General features: G+C 39.4%; 3 protein-coding genes across 3 annotated transcripts; 2 read left to right on the forward strand and 1 right to left on the reverse strand.

The window, feature by feature from the left end:
- The first annotated feature begins 834 nt into the window (after positions 1-834).
- LOC121753778 (trihelix transcription factor GT-3a-like) lies at positions 835-3,892 on the forward strand. Its single transcript, XM_042149030.1, has 2 exons — positions 835-1,330; positions 3,180-3,892. The coding sequence occupies exons 1-2, from the start codon at positions 971-973 to the stop codon at positions 3,726-3,728; spliced, it is 909 nt and encodes a 302-aa protein (XP_042004964.1). The 5' UTR covers positions 835-970; the 3' UTR covers positions 3,729-3,892.
- Positions 3,893-13,026: 9,134 nt separating this feature from the next.
- On the reverse strand, positions 13,027-13,899 carry LOC121754599. Its single transcript, XM_042149931.1, has 2 exons — positions 13,431-13,899; positions 13,027-13,379 (listed from the first exon to the last, which is right to left on the reverse strand). Exons 1-2 carry the CDS (start codon positions 13,897-13,899, stop codon positions 13,027-13,029), a joined length of 822 nt encoding a protein of 273 aa, XP_042005865.1.
- Positions 13,900-18,318: 4,419 nt separating this feature from the next.
- LOC121756103 (LRR receptor-like serine/threonine-protein kinase FEI 1) lies at positions 18,319-25,581 on the forward strand. Its single transcript, XM_042151561.1, has 14 exons — positions 18,319-18,571; positions 19,308-19,539; positions 19,824-19,959; positions 20,255-20,326; positions 20,413-20,484; positions 21,075-21,146; positions 21,549-21,620; positions 21,704-21,775; positions 21,881-21,975; positions 22,623-22,787; positions 22,874-23,206; positions 23,556-23,801; positions 24,512-24,645; positions 24,964-25,581. The coding sequence occupies exons 2-14, from the start codon at positions 19,446-19,448 to the stop codon at positions 25,180-25,182; spliced, it is 1,782 nt and encodes a 593-aa protein (XP_042007495.1). The 5' UTR covers positions 18,319-18,571; positions 19,308-19,445; the 3' UTR covers positions 25,183-25,581.
- The last annotated feature ends 1,220 nt before the right edge of the window (positions 25,582-26,801 follow it).

The raw sequence follows: 26,801 nt of genomic DNA on the forward strand, positions 1-26,801 counted from the left end.
TTCCATCACTTACTTTACTTCTCTTATTTCTCTAATTTTATTCCTCTCTCCTATCCATTCAACATAAATTCTTAATTTTCATGCATATTATCCCAACTTAAAGAGTATTCGATTCATCACTTCATCAGCATTCAATATTCAGACTAATTTTTTTTTCTTTTACAAAATTTCCCCCATTGTCTCCCGCATTAAATTAGGGGTGGGTCGATACGATATATCGTATCGAAAACGTTGTATCGTGTATCGTATCGAAAATATCGATATGAAAGAATTTTATATCGTTATCGTATCGAAAGTTTCGATATGAATAATATCAATATCATTAGCGTATCGATATTTCGATATATTGTACCGAAGTTCGATATATCGTTCAGAACGATATATCAAAGATCGATACAATATACCAAAACATCGTACCGTTTCAAATACCTGTATATCGAAAAATATAATTTTAAAACTGAAAAATAACACAAAAATTAAATATGTACGGTATATATCGATAATTCAATATGTATTGATTTTCAATATAATTCGATATACCGAAAATATTGATATATATTGTATATTCGATATAAAACGATATAAGGAAGTTCATATGGTTATCATATCGAAAACTTACGATATGATACCGTATCGTATCGGAAATTACGATTTACCGAAAATTCGATAATTTTTCGATATTTTTCAATACGATACGAGCGATATATCATTTGTTTTCAATATTTTTTCCCTAGCCCTACATTAAATTATCCTTTGTAAGAAAGTCCAACACCCTAAAACATTCATTTTTCTTTGTCCAAGAATCATAAATGCAATTTTAAAGAGTAGATGGAGATAGAGTGGACAGATAAGAGTCGAAAATTAGACACAAAATCCGCATCATAATCATGCACTCCTACTACATGTATACTAAAATTTCTACACTGATACTAAATTAATCCAAAACCTTCAAATCCCCCCCAAAAAAACCATGTACGGCAACATCAGAGATGTCACCACCACCCATCACCACCTCCTCCCAAGCAGCAGCGCCGGAAATCCCAATTCTACATATCCCCTCCTCCACCACCACCACCAGCTTCACCAAGCCATGATGATCCCCCTCCCGCCACCTCTCGACGACGAGTTCCGGACGAGAGACGAGCGCCTTCCGCCGTGGAGCAACCAAGAAACGAGGGACTTGATCGAAACGAGGGCTCAGGTCGAATTGGCCGCCAAAACGAATTCAAATCTGTGGGAAATGGTCGCAGACAGAATGAGGGACAGGGGCTACTGGAGAACTGCCGATCACTGCAAATGGAAGTGGAAAAATCTTGTTGCTGCTTACAAGGTCTTTTACATGATTACTTTTAATTTATTCTGAATGTGTGTCCATGCATTAGTTTTTTGTGATTATTTCTTGGTTTTGGACATGGTTGAGCTGGTAATTTTGCATTTCTTTTGTGTTTATGAAGGAGATTGTGTAGGGATTCCCTTTCCCTTTCCAAAGTGTGAGTCTTTATTGAATTGGGCAGTTTCTTGGTTTATGTAATGTCAAGATTGATTGCAAAGATTGGATTTTTATTCTTCTTGTGAGGTTGATGTGTAAATTTTTTGCAATGTAATTAGGGTTTTGTGTGATAATCTGATTCTTGGCCTAAAGATTTGTGCTTTTACATGGTAGAGATACTGATAAATTAGAGAGAAATCGATTTTTTAGCTGTTCGTGCACTGTCCTTTTTGCGGAGGGGGATGAGGGAAAGTTAAATGTTGCAATGAATCTAGAGGTACACCTGTTGTTTGTCTGTCCCGTAACTTCTTCAGTCCTGCTTTTGGCGAATTTTGTCGAGTGATGTAAATAGTAACATCCAGGTCGATTTTGTGAATGCTCAGCATGCTAGAGATCGTTGCTCTGCCATGATAAACTTTAATGAATTAGAGGCATCCATTTGCCGCATCTGGTCCTAATGTGTGAAACCTCAGGATTTCTTGCCGTATGTCATAATGAGTAGGTCGAATGAGTCTGTGTCGTGGAGAAATAAGATTCGATTTATGCTGGATTCTTCTCCATACAACAGATATGACTTTTAAATATGCTGAGCTGAATCTGCAATCCTGAATGGTGTGCATTGATGTGGTGGTCAAGCTTGTCGTTTAGTTTGATTCTCCGGTTTATTTATTGCTATTTGTTGACATATGATTGTGTCGTAATTATACTGAAATTTCTGTATAATATAAGAACAGAGTAAGCTATTTGGAAACCATTTAAAGAAAATGCCATAAATACAAGCATTAAAGCATCTCATGCTAAATTTACCTCATTCAAAGAAAATTTCAGTTAATGATTGGTAGAGAAATGCTATCTAATCCTGCAATAGCTTAATTAAACAATAAATTTACCATGTAAATAATGAATTCAAATAATTCTGGAATCTGACTAGGACTTGTACAACATATTTGAAAGGTTTGTCCCGGAAATAAATATTTTGTTACAATTGAACAGGAATATTGAATTTGAGACATAAAGTTTATTGAAGGAAATGAGCTCTTTGCTGATACTTTGTCTCGGAAGTCTCATACCTCTAGCTCCTGCCCCGCACTTTAACTGTGACAGAACAGAGTATGTGCGCAAGACGTGTTTATCTAATAAGTGACATTTCATATAAGATCATTATGTATATTGCTGAGTAATGTTTTTAGGTTATGATCTTTTACTTTGATTTTATTCAAAATTAAACTGTTAGACCTAAATACATGGAAGGAGTCGTCCCCGAGTTTCTTGTCTCTTTATTAACTTCCCAAATTTTTGGTACTATTCAATTTAATAAATCTCTGCTGTTTGATACGGTTCCAACATTTTCCTAAATTTCTCTTGCATACGAGTAGTTATATAACGGATATTTTATCTTGCATACACCTAGATTTCGATGCTCTCACAAAGATGGAAAAGGAGTAGTATTTGCTTATCAAAATTGTTTGGATCTTGAAAGTGAGAACTCATTTCTGTGGCAAGTGTTGACTAAATTCAGATTAAGGTATTCTTTAGATCATGTAAGGTTCTTATCTATCTGTGCGAATTCGTTTCTTCTTCTTTTGGTAACAACATGCTTGTTGAAGTAGAATTAGTTAGGATAAAGCAGTGATGGATGGATTCAATTCGCTTAGGGTCGAGATCTGAAGATGTTTCGTCTATACTGCAGGAGCAAGAAGCATCTAATGTGGACACTGTTCATCCTTTTTTCAATGAACTGCACGCAGTGTTCACAGCCAGGGCGAACCGGATTCAGGCCGAAGCTGAAACTGTCAGGCTTAATGGTGCTTCAGGGGATCAATCCAATGAAGAATTCACTGAAGAGCAGAAAGATGATGAAGAGGTTGAAGTCGATCATCAGGCTGGGAAAGTGAGAGCGGTTCCAAAACGAAAAGCTGGAACAGAAAAGCGACAAAAAACAAGAGAGCCGCTGCATACTGTCATTGGGGAAATAATGAGGAATTTTATGCAGCAGCAACAGATGATCGATATGGAGTGGAGGGCGTCAATGGAGAAGCGTGCTGAGGAGAGGGAGCGATTTGAGCACGAATGGCAGCAGAAGATGGAGAGGCTCGAACGAGAGAAGCTGATGATGGAACAAGCGTGGAGAGAGAGGGAAGAGGAACGGAGAGTGAGAGAAGAGAGCCGAGCTGAACAGAGGGATGCGTTGCTAACGGCACTGTTGAACAAGCTCATCCATGAGGACGAGACTGCTTAGGCATAATCTAGATGAAGGCTTAACATCCCATTTTTCAATTGCTTATATCAAGGGATCACACATTGAAAAAGAATGAAACTACAGTTATATCAATCTGTGTTGGGTTTTGGATATTATGGCAGCATATTGATCTTTGTTCTTATACATGTGTGTTGATGATTTCATTTTAGGTGCATGATCATTGTTTGAGGTGAATACTGGGCATTTTTTTATATTAGCTTCAATAACTTAACTGCAGAACATTTAAGGATTTTGTACATACTGATGGATTCAAATCTTAACAAGTAAGAATAAATCTTAAGAGTACAAGTTCAACTACTTTTGAAGGGATCACTGCCAAGGGCCAACCATACAAAGCAGAGGGTATACAATTTATTTATTTGTAGAATAATTGGGGTACATTCTTATAAACAGAACAGGGGAACTCAACATCATGTGTTCCAGAGTTAAATTACATTTTTTTCCAAGAAAACCCAAAGCTTTTAGAGTCGAGAGCTGTTAACCCGAGTTGCTTGGAGCTGTAATGATCAACAAGCTGATTTTGATTCGCTACCTGGGCCTGCAATTTCGAACCGTAATTGAGTAAGATGGATTGTCAGATAGAGCAACATGGCAAATTATATTATCAAGACCAGAACAAGAGAGATTCGGCGGTTACCTCCGAAACTACTATCATATTTTTTATATTAACATAACCAGTGCATTACGTTGTAGGACATATACAACGCAAGATTCAGTAAAGGGCACCACTAAGCAATTACAGTGATGCTGAAAGTCTGAAACCAATCCTCCCGGGAGAGATTAGAGATTCCCAACATAAGAAATGGTTTTCAGCATCTTGAAGATCTCCCTTTTAGCTCTTCCTCCACCAAACCCTTGAGGTTATGTTAAAACACATATCTAGCAGCTTCCTAAGCATATGATGTTGAAGTAAAAGGCACTAAAAAGTTGGATGAGATAGAATTTATAGAGTTGGATGAAAATCAATCCATCACAATAAGGAATGTAGGAGGCCTTGTGGGAAACCAATGCAGAGTAGAAGGTTGAACAGAAAGGTAAAAGAAAAACAGGGTCACAACTCCGATAGTCCTCAGGGATCTACAAGGGAAAGATCTATGGAGAGGCATTCCTAAAAGTAAAATGGCACTATTAGTGAATTTCTCTAAACAAGAACCAGACACTGAGAAAGTAGAAGTGGCCTGCAATTTAAGTTGTGGAATCTGCCTTGTAGCCCTAACAGTTTTGCAATCTTCCTTTTTCTGTGAATCAAAGATTTCGCATCAACTACATTTCTCTCAAAAAAGAATCCAACAGAAGCATCGTTAAGAAATCTCCATATTACTATCCTCGATATCAAACAGAGTTTTTCGGATGCGTGGGGCACTCTACTACTACAATAACATAAATGTACCCACTTTGTTGTTTCTTCCATCTATGGGAAAAACGTCATCCGAGTTAGCGTCTTATTAAGTAAAACGCCAACCAAGAAGGCGTTTTTCAATTTATTTTTGATTTTATGTAAATGTAATATTTATTGAAACACGCCAACTAATGTAATATGGCGTGTTTCTCATATTGTAACTATGGCTTTCTAGGGCTTGTTAGACACGAAAATGGATAAGGAAAAAAATTATGCCTAAAAACGCCAACTCGATGCAGAGGGAGGAATCACCACAGAGGTAATGAATCCGCCATTGATGAGCATAGGCTGGAGAAGGTTTTCACGCAGGCAGGAAAAAGGGTTTTCGATTTGGGAGAAGAAATGGAGGTAGGGTTCGCGATTTGGGGAGAAATACTCTCCTGAATCTGAGAAGAGGGAAACACGCCAAGTTCAAATTTTTATTTTTTAATTACTTATAAAAACGCCAACAAGACTTCCGTTTTCTACTTAAACACGCCAACGTGGTTGGCGTATTTCAATAAATATTGTGTTTACATAAAATAAAAGATTAATCGTAAAACGCCTTTTTATTGGCGTATTTACTTAATAAAACGCCAACGCGGTTGACGTTTTACCCATAGATGGAAGAAATAACAAAGTGAGTACATTTTTGTTATTGTAATAGTAGAGTCCACCACGCATCCGATTTTCTCCCTCTATCCGAAGCTATATACTGATATACATAAACAGGAAACTCATGATCCAAATTTACTGGATACAATCCACAATTCACCCACATTTGCCCTAATTTAGATCCAACACACTTTCATAAGAGCAGTAATCCCATAGTTCAACTCATTTACAAAGTTATCAAACACAATTATTAGGGAAAAGAAAAGAGAGAAAGATGAGATTTCAATTGGAAGAATTTTACAGGAAAAAACATGTGAGAAAGATACCCGACAAATAGAGCAGACGACTTGGAGGCCGACGGCGCGGGTTTCGATCTGCGAGCCTTTGGACTTGTGATTCTTCTCGGCGTTCTTTTTCTGAGCTTCGATCTTTTGTTTCCCTCTCGTCATCGGGAACGGATCCCCTGCTGTGGAGAAATCACAGCAGCCCCTGCTGTGCTCAAAACGCAGAGTTTCAGAGTTGGGGAACGGCGTCGTTTTGTGGGTTCACAATTCAATTGACGGTTTCTTCCATGTTTTCATTTCAATCTAATTCCTCTCTCTTTCTGATTTTTTCGTTACTGGAAACTAAATCAATTTAATAAAAATAAGAAATCTGATGTTACATATACAAATCCAATTATAAACTAAACTAATCCAATTATAAACTAAACTAATCTGTGAAGAGTTACAAAATTGTATTTGGTTAATTTGTATAAGGCAATGGGGTATGTATGCTTGCGATTCAGACCAAATGTTCCAGGTAATGCATACCAAGTGCTCGAAGAAAAGACCAAGAGAAGTAATTTACTTGGGATTTATTTAGAAATTTAAAAAGTCCTGCCTACATTCCTACAATATTTGTTTCATAAGTCCTGCCCACAACACTATTTTTTAGTAATAGCCAATCATATAAAAACAATACAATATCTGTTTCATAAGTCTGGCCCACAACACTATTTTTTAGTAATAGCCAATCATATAAAAACAATGTGATAGTAAAAAAATAATGATTCCATGTTCGATAATAATATATATTTCCCAATTTTATTTATAAAATATGCAATATATGGTTGGGGAATTGAGATACATATGTCCGTGCATGGAACAAATAAGTAGTTCTCTGATTTTTCATTTCTAAAACAGCCTGGGACAAATAAGTAGTCTTCTCCCAAACAACTCGGGTTAAGGACAATAAAATAGCCTGGGTATCCTTTCTACGATGGTCATCTCTACACAGCTCTTGAAGATGGCTCCGAGAATTTGACAACCATTCATATTTCGGGCAACCCAGCTAGAGATCGACTGGCAGGTGCGGGCAAGCCAATAGCCTAATGCACCTTCCTTTTCTTCATCATACACCACATAAAGTACAGCTCGACTTCTGTGCCGGAGGCGGCAGTGTTGGCTTGGCAAAGCAGATTGGCGCCCACAAAGACTTGAGCTAGGCGGAGGATGGGGTTCCTGAAGCAATCAGCTGTGGATGTTGTTGGTTGGTAAGCCTTAGTGCCCCTCGAAACCATTTCTGCCCAAGCAGCTTGCGTGCTGAATTATGGGATTTCCCTAGGAGAACCATTGTCTCTCTCAAACCATTCAATCTCTTGGTCCGCAGTGTACAGGCCAAGCCTTACTGACCACTCCCTGATACTCATTCTCATTTCTCTTGTGAAATGGAATGAAGTGAAGAACTTCTGAGCCAACTCTATCAGCATCTTTGGTGAGCTTGGAACCAAAAGCCAATCAAAACCAATCCCCGTGATAAACTCCATGAATTCCTCTACTACTTCTAGCTCCTCCAAGGCCTATTGGTTCAATCGTCTTCCGGACCTTGGTTTCTTGCCTCGCCCGATCCTGGGCCCACATTCCTTCGTTAATTGGGGGTAGTCGAACGTAATCATCCATCCGAGCAGATCGTTGTCCAGACGGACCTGCATCTTCTTGAATTGTATTCTAGCTATTTCTAGCCTCTGCTCGGACGTACTCCTCGTCCCATTATTCCTTCGCTTGGTGCGACGCTCCCTTCTCAGTGCCTCATCCTCATCCTCATCTTGTTCCTCAGATCTCCACCGTCCTTCTTGGATCACCAAGGTTCATTGGAGCGTGTCTTAGCGTCTTCTTTAATGGGGTAGCTATGGCCTTTCCCTTCCTTTTTCTTTCCTTCATTTCCCTTTCAATGTCATCCTCTTTAGTAGGTGGACGAACTTGCCCAGAGCTAGGCAACGCTTCTATCAGTGTGAAGATGACGTCGTCGTCTTCCTCAGGCTCTTCATCAATCAGGATCCTCCTTCTGCGACAGGGGGTCCTACTGCGCTGTGAACATCTTCCCCTGCTCGCTCTCCAGAGGTTCTCCTTGATTACTCTTCTGCAGACTTCTTCCCCGAGGACTCTTCTCTAGCTGGCCTTCGCTGGTATGTATGGACGGTAGCAGCTCCCACTCTCGTAGCCTCATCTCTACTTCCTGGTGCTTCATCAGTAGTTTCCCTCAACCTCTCAGTGGAGTTCCATCCAGCATTTCCATTTGTTCCCATATCCATCTCAGTCGTCTCCAAATTCCCTGTCTCCGAGTTTGCTGCAACCTCCTCTGCCATCGAGTTTGGCTCCACCTCTGTATTTATCTGCCTGACAATCTGCAGAACTTCATCTTGCTGGACGGTGGGCTCCTCTGTATGTTTTCCTGTATCAAGTTGCTGGTGCTTTACCCCTTCTCTTTGTCCCACTGCTACACCCGTTCTCGTCCTCTCCACTTTTTCAGAATCATCGGCAGTCTTAGTTCCCTCACTGCAAATTACTGAGGATTGGAAATCGCCGGTAGGTGGTGGGATAGGTATTATCCCAACCCGAGTAAGCAACTGAGTAGCATCGACTTTAGGTTTCAACGACTGGATCAACATCGTTAATGTCTCTAGAGAGAGTGTGACGGTGGCAGGCTGATTGCTTCCAGCGGCTTGTGGTGCTGCATTGGTCGGAACGGCACCCGCCCTTTCGACTCCTTGCTGAACGGGTTTAGAACTTCTGGCGAATATGGGTGCGGGGGTGCTTCCTGAGGTGTTCTGTGACTGTCCTTCCATTTTCTTCGGTGGATTGTGATGGATTACGGAACTAGGGTTTGCCTTCGCCGGTACCAGCAGAGAAATTCGTGGTGAGAAATTAGGGGAGTAGTTGGGGGAGTGGAGTACGGGGAGGTTCAAATTACACTATTCTATTAGAGACCCTGCAGTTTCCCCCAAAATTCCCCACATTCCCCCCACCCATGCCAGTCACACTTCATTCCCACACTTAGGACATTTCAACAAACAAATTATAAGATTAAGGGAGTTCCGTGAAATAGTCTCTTTTAAAGTTAAATGCTTAAGAGACTTGATCCAACCAGGTTTAGACTCCCGAAAATATTTTTGAGATTTTAACTTTTTCAATTTGTTTGGATTTTCATTTTAAAAATTGAAAAAAAACTCTTCACAACTATTTACAAGCCTTGTCAATGCTCTAGGGATTCACTTGATCTATTCCTGATTCGACATGCTTCGTTCAACTGATCAAGTGGATCACCCAAAACGTTTACAAGCTGATCAACTTAGGCGAGAAAGTCAGTTGTGCTCAGTAGAATTTCTTCCACTATGCGCACCTCTGATTTGTCCCTAAATGGCTTCACCCTATGACGATTAACCATGAAAGGGGTAGAGTTAGGATCACTCCCTTGAAGTTCCACTGCTCCGTTTGCTCGAAGGGCAGTGATGGTATATGGTCCCGTCCATTTTGATTTCAGCTTCCCAGGCATCAGTTTAAGTCTTGACTAGAACAACAAGACTTTTTGCCCCCGTGCAGCTCTTTCGTCCTCAGGTTCTTGTCATGCCACATCTTGGTTTTCTCTTTGTACCACATGGCAGCATCATAGGATTCAAGCTTGAGTTCTTCCAACTCTTGCAGTTGGAGTTTCCTTTCTTCGGCACACACCTTGGGCTGCATATTCACTTCCTTGACTGCCCATTAAGCTTTATGTTCAATGCCTACATGGAGGTGGCACATTTTCCTAAATACCAGTCTGTAGGGTGACATGCCGATTGGAGTTTTGTATGCAGTGCGATAAGCCCACAAGACATCGTCCAACCTCTTGCTCCAGTCCTTCCTTGATGGACTCACTATTTTTTCGAGGATGCTTTTAATCTCCCTGTTTGAAATTTCAGCCTAACCATTGCTTTGTGGATGATAAGGAGTGGACAACCGGTGGTTCACCCCATACTTCTTCATTAGAGCCTCGATTGTGCGATTGCAAAAATGCGTGCCTTGGTCCGAGATAATAGACCTAGGGATTCCATACTTACTGAATATGTTGGACTTTAGAAACTTTGAGACCTCCTGAGCCTCACAGGTGTTGCCTTGGCTTCCACCCACTTAGACACATAGTCGACTGCGACTAGAATATACGAGTTCCCATAGGATGAATGAAAAGGTCCCATAAAATCCATTCCCCATTCATCAAATATTTCACATACCACGATGGATACTTGTGGCATCTCATCTTTGGCAGAAATCCCACCAGTTAACTTACACTGGCTACACCTTCTGCAAAATTCATAGGCGTCCTTATGAAGATCTGGCTAATAGAATCCACTGTCTAGAACCTTCCTCGCTGTCTTCTTAGGACCGAAATGACCACCACATGCAAGAGAGTGACAATGAACCAATATGTCATCCTGATCCCACTCTGGAATGCCCTCCTGATGACCTGATCAATTCCCATTTTCTACAAATACGGGTCATCCCAAAAGTAGTACTTGGCTTTACTCTTAATCTTTAACTTCTTGGCTCTTGTCACCTCTGGTGTAGAAGGTAGTTCACCAGTTACTAAATAGTTTGCTATATCAGCGAACCAGGGTTCAGCTTGCCTTCTGCTTGCTTCATTTAAAAAGGCTACTGGATCAGCTGCGTCAAGCGCATCCGTCCAGCTGATCAGGACATTCGATCCTTGGGCACAATATAGGTGTTCATCCGGAAAAGCATCAAGGACGTCTTCTTTATCCTCTAATTGATTTATCCCGCTCAAGTGGTCTGCCACTCTGTTCTCTGTCCTAGCTTTGTCCTTTGCCTCATAGTGAAATTCTTGCAGCAGTAACACTCAACGGATCAGCCTGGGCTTTGATTCCTTCTTCGCTAATAGGTATTTGATAGCTGCGTGATCGGTGTATACTATGACTTTAGATCCCAACAGATATAGACGAAACTTCTCAAAAGAGTTCACAGTAGCCAGCATCTCTTTCTTCGTAGTGTCGTAGTTCTTCTGAGCTTGATTCAACGTCTTAGAGGTGTAGAATATCACATAGCGCTTCCATTCTATCCTATGTCCCAACACTGCCCCCAACTGTAAAATCACTTGCGTCGCACATCACCTCAAAAGGGTGATTTCAGCCTGGGGCTCTAATGATCGGGGCCGAGACGAGTCGATCTTTCAAGAGTTGGAAGGCATGCTGGCATTTCTCATCAAAAACGAATTCAACATCATTTTTCAGGAGATGAGTTAATGGTTGTGCGATCTTGGCAAAGTCCTTAATAAATCTCATGTAGAACCCTTCATGGCCCAGAAAACCTCGTATTTCTTTTTGATTTGTGGGAAATGGCAGCTTCAAAATAACATCCACCTTCGCCTTATCAACCTGTATTCCCTTCTCAGAGACGACGTGGCCTAAAACGATCCCCTCGGGTACCATGAAATGGCATTTTTCAAAGTTCAACACTAAGTTCTTCTCTTGGCATCGCCTCAGCACCAGATCCAAATTGGCTAGGTAGGATTCGAAAGAATTCCCATACACTGTGAAGTCATCCATAAAAATTTCGATGCATTCTTCCAGTAGGTCCGAGAATATGCTCATCATGCATAGTTGGAAAGTTCCTGGCGCATTGCACAACCCGAAGGGCATCGTTTTATATGCATATATCCCGAAAGGGCACGTGAAGGTCATCTTCTCTTGGTCCTCTGTATCTACATATATCTGAAAATAACCACTGTAGCCGTCAAGGAAACAAAAGTATTTCTTACCCGTTAGCCTCTCGAGCATCTGATCAATGGAGGGTAGCGGGAAATGATCCTTCCGTGTAGCTTCATTCAACTTCCTATAATCGATGCACATCCTCCAACCTGTCACTAATCTTGTGGGAACCAACTCATTCTTGTCGTTTTTCACCACTTGAATTCCTGATTTCTTTGGCACCATATGGACTAGGCTTACCCATTTGCTATCTGGGATAGAGTATATGATCCCCATGGCTAATAGTTTCAAGACTTCCTTAAGCACCTCCTCTCTCATGTTGGGGTTCAGTTTCCTCTGGTTCTCACGATGAGCCTTGGCACCCTCCTCTAGGCGGATATGGTGCATACATAAATCTGGGCTGATGCCCACCAAATCTGACAAAGTCCATCCGATTCTGATTCCGTCTCAATACTTCCAGCAATTCCTTTTCTTGTTCCTTGGTCAGCCGGCTGTTGATGATTACCGAAAATGTCTCTTTATCCCCCAGATAGGCATATTTTAGATCCGGAGGCAATGTTTTCAACTCCTTCTTGGGTGAGATCGCCTCTTGTGGTAGTCTGTTATTCTTCATACTTTTTTCTGCAAGCTCCCCAAAGTTGGGCAATTTTTCTAGACTGCACAGTTCCTCTAAACTGTTCAGTTGGGCCAAGTCAGTTGATCCAGCTGAACCTGGCTTTTGGCAAAATCCCATAATAGCCTCATTAATTTCTTCATCCGTCAAGTCGGGTGTTACCATTGCCTCGCACCAATTTGCAACCTCTTTGTCAATGGAATCATCCAACTCAGAAACCTCAAGTTTCCCTTGTAGAAGTTTAGTTTCAAGGAACTTCTGAACTAAAGGCGTAATTACATCAAGAGAGTGCGGATTCTCCATGTCCAGTGGCTTCTTCATGGCTTCATCAATGTTGAACGTGAGTTTCTCGCCATGATAATCAAGATAAATTATGCCATCGCTGACATCAATTATGGTCTTAGTTGTCTTCAGGAATGGCCTCCCCAATAAAACTCCACTTGATTCCCCTGCCTCTGACTCGTTCATTCGGATTACATGGAAATCCGTCGAATATAACAAATTGTGCACCCTCACGATCACATTCTCCTGAACTCCCTCTGGGTTTATGCATGACCTGTCAGCTAATTGGATAACTACCTTCGTGTCCACTAGCCTGACTCCAGAGTTAGCTTCTTGTAAACCGAAAACGGTAAAACATTAATTGAAGCCCCTAAGTCGCCATAGCATGCTCGATGTTGACGTCCCCAATGATGATGGGCAAGGTGAACATCCCAGGATCTGTTCTTTTTGAAGGAAGCCTTTTCTTCTGGATAACTGTTGACATACTTTCCCTGATCACGATTTTTCCGTCAGCTTTCGCCTTCCCGGCTATGAAATCCTTGATGAATCTACTGAACGGTGGCAGCTTCAATGCCTGTAGGAATGATAGGTTGATTTTGGGCTTTCCAAAAATTTCCATAAAATCGGCGGGGTCTTCCTTTTGTCTTCTTTTCTCTTCGTGCAACTCTTCAGGTTCCTCATCAGGAAGTACCGGGTCGGAAAAATGAGGCAATGGCCCTTTTTCTATGTCCAAGGAGGCCTATGTTCCAGTCTGCTCTTGGTTCAGTATCTCACTTCCTTCGTCTGTTCCCCCTAAGGGTTCAGCATAATCCTTCTTCGACCTCAGAGTAATCTTGCTGATGTTGGCTTTGTCTGGCATCTTGACAGTGGCGAGAAGATGACTATTATGCCTGCGTATCTCGTTCAATGTAGTTGCCATTTGTGAGATTTGTTTGGTGAGCATGTCTAGGGCTGCCTTGTGTTCTAGCAGAGCATCTTGTAGCTTGTGTACCACATCATTGTTGGCTTGCATGTTTCCTTGGATATGCTGTTGGGAGTTTAGCAAATCTCCAATCAGCTTCTCTGTTCCCTTGGGTTGCTTTGCCGTCGGCTGGCCGGAGGTTGCTCCCGGCGGATTATCGGAAGAGGATCCTGACCCATGATGGAAATTTCCTTGTGGTCCTTGACTTCCCTGTTGTTGCGAGGGAGCATTTGAATTTTGATTCTGGTAGCCTCTCTGATGCGGTGGTACATAGGAGACCATTTGATTGTTCTGATTCCTGTTCTACCAGTGCGGCTGATTTCCTTGTCCCCTATTGTTGTTCCACTTGTTCTGCCCTTCGTGGTTCCAATTCTGCCATTGGGGTTGCCCTTCATGCTGCTGTGGATAACTGATAGCCAGCGACTGTTGATAAGTTATGGCCGGTGGCTGCTGGTAGGTAATAGCCGATGGTTGTTGATACGTGCTAACTGGTGGTGGTGGTGGACTCTGGTTCTGATCTGACCATCTGGAAATTGGGTGTTCTCTCCATGGAGTTTCTCTCTGTTTCCCGGGAATCCAGTTCCCATTAGGACTCCAAGGCCCAACAGCACTCACCTGAGCTTGAAGATCAGGGTCTCCCCGAGGTCCGTAGCTGGGATACATCCCTTCCTGGCTTACTACAACATTCACTTTCTCATGCGGTACATGATGATTCTGTTTCTCCACCACGGCCAATAGCGCCTTTTCCATATTGTCCATGCGAGCCTCCATTCTCTCCTCGGCTGTGTCTGCATAGGTATTCACTGGCTCCCACCTCAAGATTGTGGTACGTGGATTATCATATACCCTCTTTTGGCCTCACTCACCTTCAGTTTAGAAAAGTCACCACCACTCGAAGAGTTCATTAGATCTTTGTTCTCAGGGGTTAGTCCTTCATAAAAAGTGTTGTAAACATCGGCTTCCACCATACGGTTATTCGGGCATGCATCGAGCAGTCATTTGTATCTTCCCTAGTATTCACTCATCCTGTCGGGCTCCTTGAATCTCCTTCTTCAAGGAATTTGTTTTTGTGGAGGGAAAGAAGTAATCCAAGAATATTTATCGAAACTCCAACCAGGTCCTTATAGATCTCTGAGGCAGCCTCATGAACCAGGTGTCAGCCTCGCCTTGTAATGCGAAAAGAATAGCGCGCAGCTTGTAATCTTTCTCGCTTGATCCCATTGGTCGCTTCTGAATACTACAAAGTTTGCAGAATTCGTGCAGGAAGGTGTACGGGTTCTCCACTCTTCGCCCGTAAAAATATAGCATGACCGCCAACACATTGTTCTTTATCTCGATCCCTGACTGAGCAGGGATCACCACTATGGCTTGAGAAGGTTTGCCGTCTATGTGGGCGTTCAGGGATCCAATATCAGGATCATTATCTTCTACATCCGCCATTGGAGCAGGTTTTTCCTCTGGCTTAGTTTCTTCCTTTTTTAGTTCAACAAACGGGAGTGTATCTTCCTCCCCTTCAGAGCTTGAATGTGATGGCCCTCCTGTGTTCAACCCAGAACTGGTGACAACGGGGTTAGCTGCTGCTCTTATCCTCCAGTTACCCTTTGTGTCTCTCCAGTTCACTGTGTTGTTCCAGCATCCAAAATTCGGGCTTCGGTACATAAACTGCTAAAGAAAATAAACAAAATAAATCAACTATTTACACCAAATATCTCAAACACATGCACATAAAAAATGTCATCTATCCCCGGCAACGGTGCCATTTGAAGGTGCGAGAGGTTTCCCTCAACCTAATGACTCTAGTTCACACAACAGATTTTTAGTATGTCGATACTGCTCAACTGATCAAGTCAATGATGAAGAGATCAAGTAACCAACTATTCAGTCGTCGGTTATGCAAACGGAGAGGCTTAGGGCCTTTAATACATTAACCCACAATACTATAGACTAGTAAATGGAAGTAAGGGTCGAATCCACAGGGACAAAGGCATGTTGAGTTGTGTATGAGACATGTTGGGGGTTGGCTGCTGCCACGCTTCACTACTGGTGGGTTAACTAAAATTACTCAAGCAATAAACTAACCTGATCAACCAAACTATCAACATGAAACAACATAACTTGAACCGATCAACTCAGATATAAACCACACGTCAAGATAACAGCGGGGACCACTGAAAGAAAAGCGCACTACAAAAAGCTGCAAACAACGAAAAGGTGACAAGGACTGCGATCCTAACGAACTATGACCTTCTTCTTCACTAAACATCTAAAACAAACATCACGACTGAGGAACGCAAAGCATATGACATTAAAACGAGAAACAAACAAATCGAAACATGAATCCATGCGATTTAAACCAAGAGAAAACAAATCTAAGGTATCTATCCTAAACTCATGCAAGTTAACGAAGTGTAACTTAGATCTAACTACGAAGAATCGGAAGACAGAGCAACAGAGGTAATCTAAACAAGATCCAACTACGAAATCACCGAATCCAACCCAACATGCATCACATACTTCATCCTAACTTCAGATCTAAACATAAATCACTAAATTGTGCAGAGCTAACTTCCAAATTAGAACAGAACTATGCTAAATAAAAGAAAAACGACAGAGAATATCAGATCCAAAACAGCTTGTATTGAAAACTCCATTTCACAAACGATCCTCAACAAACAAACAGAATTCCCAAGCTCAAATTCAGAAGATCGATCAGCAACAAGGAATAGAGTAGAGACTAAACAAAATAACTAAAATTCGGAAGAAAACATGAATGAAAACTAAGCAACAATTGTTTCGACCCCTCGGGTTTTAAAGAAAAAACAAACTATGAAGGCTTCTTAGGCAGATCTGCGTCTTTTCTTCCCTGACGAGGAAGAAAAGAGGAAGGTTGAAGTAGAACTGCGGCTCCGATGACTCCTAACTCTCTTGCTCCATGCTTGAAAATGTAAAAGAGGACTGTGTAGTGACAGAGGTGATACTGGACTCGAAAAAACTCCCTTTTTGCATGCATTCTCCTTGCTATTTATAGGATGATGTGGGACCCAAATTCCTAGGTTAAGCCCATCCTATCTTGACATTTGTGCCCTTGAGATGACATCTTTCCTTCTCTCTCCTGTGACTCATCACTTCATGTGGTGCACTCCACTTGATCAACTTGTCGGCTAGGCAAGTTCCGCTGCTTGTATACAACTGATCAACTTGTCGGCTCCATTTCTGGCCATTTTTCACTCCTTTATCGAGTTGATCAAGTCGATCTTGCATTTGCCGCTTTTACACTTTATAGCCCCTGCACACTTAAATTCATCATTTTTTCGCACATTATCAACCCGCTTAGTGTAATAAACCCCTATAAAACCATGCTTGTAACGAGCCCTATCAATGACCTTTCTCCTTGGGAAGGTCTGGCGCGAAGGAAGAGAGATAGAAGATATGTGGGTCGAAAATAGGAAAAATTGGGGTTATCTAAGTAATTTTCTACATATGACTTACCTATGCAGAAACGCAAAACCACCAATTAGGAAAAATTAGGTAACTAAAGAAATGACTTATTTTCGCCGGGCCTTGGCCAAATACTAGGGCCTTATAGAAATGGAAAGTGACCAACCAAACATGTGATAATTAAAGATAAGGCCCAGTTATGAGCTCTAAATGACCAACCAAACACCAACCATGTGATAGTTAAAGATAAACCCAGTTATGGGCTCTACATGTATAATCTTCTCTCAAATACCTTCCTCGAAAATAATTTTTATAAAAAGAAGGCAAATATTTTTACCTCTCCATTGATGAAAAGGTAAATATAACTCTTTAAAATAGGAAAATGTATAATATCTTCTCCCTTGAGAATGATTTTTCATGAAAAAGTTGCAAATATGATAGTTATATGATTTTACCGTTCCCCTTGGAGATGCTCTCAAAAGGGGAGAGATTTCAGAGTTTCAATTTGCTAATTTTTTGGGAATATGGGAATTCAAATTTTTTAGAATAAGAGATTTTTGCTTTTTTATATATTTTTCTTTTTTTTAATATTTGGTACCCAATATTTATCAGTTGAATAAACTATCAATCAAAATAAGGGCACAAATTCTAAAATATCAATAAAAAATAGACAAGTTGAAATTTAGTTGAGAGAGAGGAGAAAAAGTAAGAGAAAATGAAAAAAATAGATAAAGTATAAAAGAAAGTTTTCAGTTTTGAAATGAGAGAATTTTTTGTTGATATTCCAAAATGTCAGCATAAGACCATTTTTAGTTTTATAATAAATTATAAAGGTAAAAGTTAGTGAATTTCTAAATTTATATATAAAAAAATATAATAATTTTTTAAATTTGGATAAACTACAGTAAAAAAATGATTCCTTAAAATAATGCACAATGGAAGTACATTCTATTAACTTTTGGTATGTCATATTTCTTCTAATTATATAAATATGTGCCCAAAAACATTCTTCTAGATCTAATTAAAAGAAAATAGAGCCGTAGCATTTTTCTATTTTATAGGGGTCAAAACGATAATAATCTAATCTCAAGGTGGCGAAATGAAAAACTAGAAACTACTTAAACGGGCAAAAAAACAATCTTGAAATCTGCTTGACAGCACATCACCGGCGTCGGTCACACGCGCGAAGTATCGCGGTCGCACGTGCCGCCACTCTGTTCTCATTCGCTGAAACTGAATACCCTTTTTAATTCTCAGAAATCTCTCTCTTTCTCTCTCTATCTTCTCTCACTCAAATCCAGCAACACTTCACTCTTGCCGTTCGTAACGATACATGCACGCTTTATGTACACCGATACATATGCATGTATGGTTTTAGAGGGAGAAAGTGGACGGTGACGCCTCCGATTATCTGCTTCGTGCTATTGAACAGCTGCGAAGCTCCTTCCTCAATTCCCATCAATTCCTAATTTATCTCTGTGCCGAATCAATTCTGCTTCTTCTACTGCTGTTTTAGGTTTTTATCTAATATTTTATCACCTCGATGTGTATTCTGTAACTATCTAGCGCTAATTCCGATTTTGCTGTTGCTGTGATGCTTCTGAAAGTTGTGCATTGGTTTGGCATTTGATTGTTGATTTAATTGGATGAGATGTTGGCAAAGTAAATATTGTTTGATCCTAGGTATTAGTTCAGTACCGGTGATTGATGCGTTTTCTGCCTTTGTTCTGGCTATATTTTTTTACCTTGTTGCTTGGAAATGGCTTTCATCATGTTGGTAGTTTCTGCAGAAACCACTAAAACGCACTTAAGCTCCTATTTCTGAGCTCAACCATGTATCTTGTTGTGAGCTGAATTGGTGCTTGTGGACTATGACTCCTGAAAAGAGCCCGAACCATCCAAATGCAGACCATATTTTGGCTGGAGAAAAGGATTTGGTTGAACTTGCACAGTGCAATTTTCGGCGTCATAAAGTTTTGATCAATATATGTGCGTGTGTGACAAAGGATAAAAACGATTGCAGTTTAAGTTGAAAAGCAGATTTTTCTCAACAAATTTTGAATTCATAGATTGTGCTTGCATCATATGAAAATTGAGTGTCTGGTCATAATTCAAGAGCTTATGTATGCTGCATTATCGCCCAAATTCACAATCACAAATGCCAATTTTTATGCATGATGCCTGTTTTTCTTGACTTTTGCTCTTTCTTATTGTGTATCACAATCAACTAACTATGTTAATTTTATTTTCAGGTGATTCTTTTTCTGCTACCTCTAAAACTGGTTGCTCTTGAATAATCAATTTAGCAACCACCAGATGTCCTGTAGAGTTATATTCCAGCTCTGCTCCTCTGATGATTTGAGCTTATCTTATCATGCGTGATCAACACCATGGGCTGCTTCCCTGTGAATTATTGGCTGTTGCTTTCATGGATTCTATTGCTTTACAATCTGGCAAAAGAGCTCGAAGCTCTCAGCCTCGATGGTATGCTGGTTAATCATTAGTTCAACATATTTTTTGGTTAACATAGTAGAGTGAGAGATGAGATCTGCTGAGTTTTTTCGTCTGACTAACTACTCTAATCTCATTAACTCAAACACATTGATGAATCGTACAGAGATTTCCCCTAGGAAAAATCATGTACTTTTAAGCAGTTAGCATTTCTATGTCGTATCACACAGAATTTTTCTATCCTGTTTTTCTTGACCGTATGTTTGGAACTGACATATCACGTATGGGAAGCTCATGATTGGACTTTTGGTTTGCAGGTCAGGCTCTTGTCAGTTTTAGGACAGCGATAATTAGTCCAGATGGTATTCTGCAGCAGTGGAGACCAGAGGATGAAGACCCATGCAGGTGGAGGGGAGTAAGATGCGACTTGAAGTCAAAGAGAGTAACAGCCTTGTAAATTCCTTGATACTTCAGATATTAATCATCTATATAAAGAAACACAAAATTCTCATCTTGTCCTTTTAGAATGGCAATTTATGAGTACTTGATTGTACTTTTATCTTTGCTCTTTACCATTATTCCATCTTTTGTATCTTTCTGAATTTGTACTGTTCTTACTTGAATGACCTTTCTGATCTAGTTGCTTACAAGATTATAAGAAATTGCATGTTGGTTTGATTTAAAGTAGAATGCTGTGCATAATGCATATAGCTAAAACATAATGTGATTGACTTCTTATATAATGCAGGATCCTTTCGAACCACAAATTGAGTGGACCTATATCCGCTGACATTGGAAAATTAGAAAACCTGCAACTTCTGTATGCATCCTTTTCATCTTTTGCTATTATTTCTTTTCTCTTAACTAAACCTGTTATTGTTGATAACATGAACTACTTCTTTGTAGAGCTCTTCATGACAACAATTTTTATGGGGCAATCCCTCCAGAACTTGGGAACTGTACACAGCTGCAGTCCATGTAAATATTCTGATCCTATTATCTACTCCATTCTCAAGATTGATGTCATTTTAAATATATAAAATTTGGACTGTCCTCGTTGTTTGTATTATGTTGATGACCATGCTGTAGTCTAAAGAGTTCATATGTACTGTATTTGGTGTGAAGTGAGCGAAAGCTTCAATGTGCCTATATGCCCCATAAGTGTAGAAACTCTCGTTAATGCTACAACTACTGACTGTTCCACAGTTCATTTTTAGAAAGAGAGAAAGTGAAATAGTATGATAAAATTTCTTCTAAATATGTGCACAGCACTTGTGTCCTGATTAAGAAGGTCTTCCTCAAGTAGTCTCTTCTACAATTTCTTTGAAGTTAGAACATAAAAGTACTTCTTGAGTAGTTGAAAGAATTTAGGGTGGGTCAACCAGGTGATGCTGGGTTTAGCTCAGCATATTTGTCTTACATTGTTTACTGATCTTTGATTATCAGAATAATGATGTAGAGATCGCTGCATTTTTTCACTTGTATCGTTATCTTTTTTTTATTTCCATCTGCTTATCTTTTGGGGAGTACAGATCTAGAGTGGTAATCTTCATTTTCTATTTGCACAGGTATTTACAAGGTAACTACTTTAGTGGACCAATTCCAAGCGAGCTTGGGAATCTGTCTCAGCTTGAAAATTTGTAAGTAACTTTAAAGACTGAAATATCAATATTTTTTATGTTCACTCTTTATTCTGTTAATGGAGTGCATAAGAATAGACGTTTGTTTAATGGTAGTTGATGTTCTCAAAAACTTTCTCGTTGTGTCCAAGTCATATTTCACATTTAAATGTTTTTAAACTCTTTGACAATGAGCTCTCCCAGAAACAGAATTCTTGAACCCATGATCCACTAGATGAGTTTTTGATGAATCATTTTCCCAGTACTCTATTACGAGAAACAATCTCTTTTCATTAATATGAGCAGGATCTGAACATTTTGGTATATATTATAGACATTGTATTGCTTAAACAACTTCATTCATTGGGTGAAAGCCTCCTCTTTTCTGAAAGTTGATATTTTATTAAAATGTTGTTTCTCTAGGGATGTCTCGAGCAATTCTCTTAGTGGAACAATTCCTGCTTCACTTGGAAATCTGAACAAGCTTTCAAGTTTGTGAGTGGACACTGATTTTTCAAGTAATGTTATTCTTTTACTATTTTCTTAAGCCTAATATGTCATCCCTATGATGTTTGAAGCAATGTTTCAACAAATTTTCTTGTGGGGCCTATACCTTCTGAGGGTATTCTTGCAAACTTCCAGACTAATTCGTAAGTGGTTAATTTTGTTTGTAGCTACATTGCCTCCATTATTATTTTTCTGCTTAATCTGATCGTAGTTTACAATTCATTTCTGATTTAAGTTTCTCTGTGCAGCTTCGTAGGAAACCGGGGGTTGTGTGGCAAGCAAATCCAAGTATGCAGGAGTAATGCTAGTGGTTCTTCCTCGACTTCACACCCTACAGATTCAGGTACAAATGTACAATGTTATGATGGATGAATATTTATAGCCAGTAGAAGGTATTTAGTTGCTAGTTACAAAGTCAAAGGCCTTTCATAGCCAGTAATTATTCTGTATTGGTATCTTTTCTGGTGCAAGATAAAAAGTCCTATTTGTAGGCATTGAACAAGTATTCATTAGCTCTAAGCCATATGGTTCTGATATTAGAAGTACAGATAAGCAGAACATAGTTGATTTTATCATATAAGTGTCGCTCATTAGAGTTACAGGTGATGAAGTCAGATCACATGTTCTTTTAGCTGGCATTTGATTTTTTTGATTTCATTTCCTTGATTTAGGAATGTAATATCTGGACCTTTTTTCACTAGTTTATGACTGCAGCATGTGTATAATTCATTGGCTTCAAATGTTTGTATTGAGAGGCATAATTTGGGGGATTGATGTGGCATTCAGGACAATGAAGGTTCATTCTGGTCCACAACATAAATCCCATATGTTACAACATAATATATTTTAAAAACTTGTCAAGTTTGCACTGTGCAGTAGGAAATCTTGGAATTTTCGAAAGATTGTGACACTGAATGCCTTTTAAGATACTTGGTTAAGATAATGTGTTTTGAAGAATTGCATGACCTTGATCTTTTATGATACTTTTAGCTCCATTCCAAGCCAAGAAGAAATATTCGGGGAGGCTTCTTATCAGTGCACTGGCCACCATGGGTGCCTTGCTTCTGATAGCCCTCATGTGCTTCTGGGGTTGTTTTCTGTATAAGAAGCTTGGTAAAAACGACCGAAAAGGCCTTGCTGTGGATGTTGGTGAAGGTGCGCACAAGTATCCCTGCATAGAAAAATGATATGCAACTTGTATCTGATACTTCTCCATACTCCATGCTTATGTTTTTCGTCAGGAACCTCAGTTGTCATATTTCATGGAGACCTGCCCTATTCTTCAAAGGACATCATCAAAAAATTGGAGACTTTAAATGAAGAGCATGTAATTGGTGCGGGCGGATTTGGTACTGTTTACAAGCTCACAATGGATGATGGCAATGTGTTTTCCTTAAAAAGGATTTCAAAGGTCAATGGAGGCTTTAATCGCTTTTTTGAGAGAGAGCTAGAAATACTTGGAAGCATCAAACACAGATACCTTGTGAACCTACGAGGATACTGCAACTCCCCAACATCACAATTGTTAATATATGATTTTTTATCAGGAGGCAGCCTTGATGAAGCACTACAGGGTAAGGACTCTTCTTTTCTCTTTTTTTGTTTTTCATACTTAAGTTTCTTAATCTTCAAATTCTTGAACTGGCTTCACTAAAAAAATTGCATTATACTACATTTCTTGAAGCAAGTTAATTTTTTTTAACTGACTAATTTTTATGAAACACATTTTGAGTAAAGTTTGTTAGAATTTCAACTTCTCTGTGGTTTTCGAGTCTGTTGCTTAAGCTTCGTCACACTCAATTGTAGAAAGTCGATGTGAATTGTACTTGTTTGTTACTATAAAGTTTAAATCCCTTGCCTCCCTCATTCAGTAGCTTTTGTCATCTTTTTATTTATTTATTATTTATTTTATCTATTTTGCAGAGAGAGCGGAACAACTTGACTGGGAGACACGATTAAATATTATTATGGGAGCTGCAAAGGGCCTAGCCTACCTGCATCATGATTGTTCACCTAGAATAATTCACCGTGACATAAAGTCAAGCAACATTTTGCTTGATGGAAATTTTGATGCTAGAGTTTCTGACTTCGGATTGGCTAAACTATTGAAGGACGAGGAATCCCACATCACAACCATTGTTGCTGGGACATTTGGTTATCTGGCTCCAGGTGGGTGTCATATTTTACAAGATTTTAGCTTTCTTTTAACATTTTTCAGTGAAGGTAACATGCAAAAACACTGAGAATGATTTTCAAATCTTGAGCTGAAGATGTCACTTATGATTTGCTGTTTGTGATGCCATATCTTTATCTTCATGCCAGTTAAATCTTTTAGTTTTCAATCATCTGGTTACTTCGGACAAACTTGGAATTTCTATTCTCTGAATGTGGTATAGGTGTTTAATCAAGCTCTTACTATACTAATCTTTGTTGTCACATCATAGCCAAGCATGATAAGATGGTATCTTTTATGAACTCAAATTTTGAAGTAGGTACAAATTCTCCCAATTTGTGACCTACCATACGATCTGTTATATAAACAGGCAAATGCTCTTTTCCATTATGAACACCAATTGTATGGCCAATCATTGTAGGTATAATGGTAGATGCACGAGACCAAGTATCTCCCATTTATCTATTTTCTTTAGTTCTTTACTAGAGCAATTATGATCTGGCAACCAATGAATTTAATTAGGACTTAATTATTCCATCGATAGGATTCACCCAGTCGAAGTAACTAAGAACTTCGAATTTGCTTGTCCAGTCAATTATACTTTGCCAATGTTTCCTACTACAAGAATTTCTTTCTCATTCATCTTCAATGATGAGATGAATTAATCTTCTGATTCTGACTTCTTCGTCAATATATTATTGGCCAGAGTACATGCAGAGTGGTAGAGCTACTCAAAAGTCTGATGTTTATAGTTTTGGTGTTCTCTTGCTTGAAATTGTGAGTGGAAAGCGGCCTACAGATGCATCTTTCATCGAAAAGGGCCTTAACATTGTCGGATGGGTATGTCTACTCCTTCCAATACTTTATTAGAGTAGTTTTTACTATTTTTTAATTGTCAGCCTTTATGTCCTTGCTAAGTTTTTATATTTAAGACATACAGGGAAAACGTAGTACAAATTTGTGGTTACGGTCCATTTGGTTTTCTAGGACAACTAACATTAGTGCTCTTGTAAAATTTGATATGCTGTTGGAGTTTTTTCGCTAGCCCTTCCGTATAAGATCATCAGTCTATATTAGTGAAGGTTCATAAACTTCTGCGGAAATCTGTTGCTAAGTCTAGTTGGATTACCAATAAGTGTGAAACTCTATTTGTTACAGTTAAATTTTCTGGCTTCCGAGGACAGACGGCGAGAAATAGTCGATCTACAGTGTGAAAGAGTGCAGGCCGAAAGCTTCGATGCCCTACTTGCAGTCGCCGCCCAATGTGTTTCTTCATGCCCCGAGGATCGTCCCACAATGCAGCAAGTAGTTCAAATTCTTGAATCTGAAATCATGACTCCGTGCCCTAGTGATTTCTACGACTCGAGCTCCGACTGAGGCTATTGATCCATGTGGAACCAAGAGAGATCGACCAACTCCATCAACCGCACCACCTTGCAGCAAAGATCGGAAGCAACATGAAGATAGAAACCAAATGTTTATTCATTCCTTTTGTGATCGAATATGATTTGAGTGACCGATCTGCCATTTCCGCTTTCCGATTCTTCTGCTTTTGGTGTTGATAGTTAGCTCTGACCGTCAGCTATATCCCTGTTGCCGATGTCTTCTTTTCGTTGTAATCCTCAGACTCAATTGTATATGAAATGGTTTAACTTAAATCTACAGTCTCTACAAATTGAAGGATCTTTATTGTTGATTATGGTTTCATGTGTAATATTACTTGTAATTTATGGAGTATGTATGAGTATCTAGTGTTGAGAGTTTTTGGTTATGTAATTTGACAATGAGTGATGTATTTCAAGCAACAAAAGTTTGTCCGAGAGAGAGAAATACTGATAAAAAAAGCTAAGACGTTTTCGTTTTAATCCATAAACAGAACACAAACACACGAGAGAGTAAAGAAATGCAGACATGGAGTTTAGGTAAGAAGGCATTATTTAGTAAATTGCAAGAATTTGTGATAATGGAGTTGCAAGACTAATTGGCATATATTAGTCTCTAATATTACAGAATTTGAGAGAATTTTGATATTTTTATGAATTTAACAAGTAAACAGAAAAATAATCCCAAAACTCAGTTTTCGCACAAATCAAATCGTATGTCATATTGGAATTGGAATGTGTAGGTGGAATAGAACAACCGGCAAGATCAAATGATAAAAATAAGATTGTTTTAAAATCATGAAAAGTCATGAACTTTACATTTGGGTGCCGATTTCTCGTGTCGGGTATTCCGGCCATCCGGGAATTGTGAGGTGGAGGAATCGCCACCCTACCTATGGAGGAAACACGATGGGATTGTAGATTGACGAATCGCGACCAGTTACATGTCGCAATGGAGAAGAAAGAGTTGAAATATCGACGGGAATTGAGATTTCTGTCACAGAGAGAAGAGACATAAACCCTAAATTGATATATATTTTAATTTAATTGAAACTAAAAAACGACGTCGTTTTATTGTTCTGCCGGAGATTTTGCCATGTCACGCCTCCGGCGAGCCACGTAGGATTAGTTTTTGCCGGAAATGTACCGGGTCGGGTCGTACGGGAAATTTGCAACAATTGGTAAAGTTAATGACTTTTCATGCAACTTTTAAAGTTTACGGGAAATACCAAACTATTTGCAAAGTTGACGACTTTTGAAGCAATTTACCCTATAATTTAATCAAATTGTAGATGTCATATTGGAACGTGTAGGTGGAATGAAAATTTTGACCATGTTAAGTATATATTCCATCCATCCCATAAAAATAGATCTTATTTAATTTCTCATTCGCTCATAAAAATAGTTCATATCCATACACTACAAAATTTCATATATTAAAATCCGTGTCAACTTCAAATGATCTATTTCAATGAGACGGAGAGAGTATTACTTAATTAGTATTGTAGTATTTTGGATTCTCACTCTCTCTTTTAAATTATTTATTTTATTGTAAATACCACTTAGGCTACCTCTGTCCAAAAAAAAGGGGCTAATTTTATTATTTTTGGCCGT

This window comes from Salvia splendens, chromosome 11 (assembly GCF_004379255.2).
Source record: "Salvia splendens isolate huo1 chromosome 11, SspV2, whole genome shotgun sequence".
In the NCBI taxonomy this organism is placed as follows: domain Eukaryota; kingdom Viridiplantae; phylum Streptophyta; class Magnoliopsida; order Lamiales; family Lamiaceae; genus Salvia; species Salvia splendens.

Coding starts and splice junctions, on each gene's coding strand:
- LOC121753778 (XM_042149030.1), top strand. CDS start 971: ATGTACGGCAACATCAGAGATGTCACCACCACCCATCACCACCTCCTC. Junction 1,331..3,179: donor ATCTTGTTGCTGCTTACAAG/GTCTTTTACATG, acceptor TCTATACTGCAG/GAGCAAGAAGCATCTAATGT.
- LOC121754599 (XM_042149931.1), bottom strand. CDS start 13,899: ATGGTCTCCTATGTACCACCGCATCAGAGAGGCTACCAGAATCAAAAT. Junction 13,380..13,430: donor AGGGGGAACAGACGAAGGAA/GTGAGATACTGA, acceptor CCTTGGACATAG/AAAAAGGGCCATTGCCTCAT.
- LOC121756103 (XM_042151561.1), top strand. CDS start 19,446: ATGGGCTGCTTCCCTGTGAATTATTGGCTGTTGCTTTCATGGATTCTA. Junction 19,960..20,254: donor TCAAAGAGAGTAACAGCCTT/GTAAATTCCTTG, acceptor TATATAATGCAG/GATCCTTTCGAACCACAAAT. Junction 21,776..21,880: donor GCAAACTTCCAGACTAATTC/GTAAGTGGTTAA, acceptor TTCTCTGTGCAG/CTTCGTAGGAAACCGGGGGT.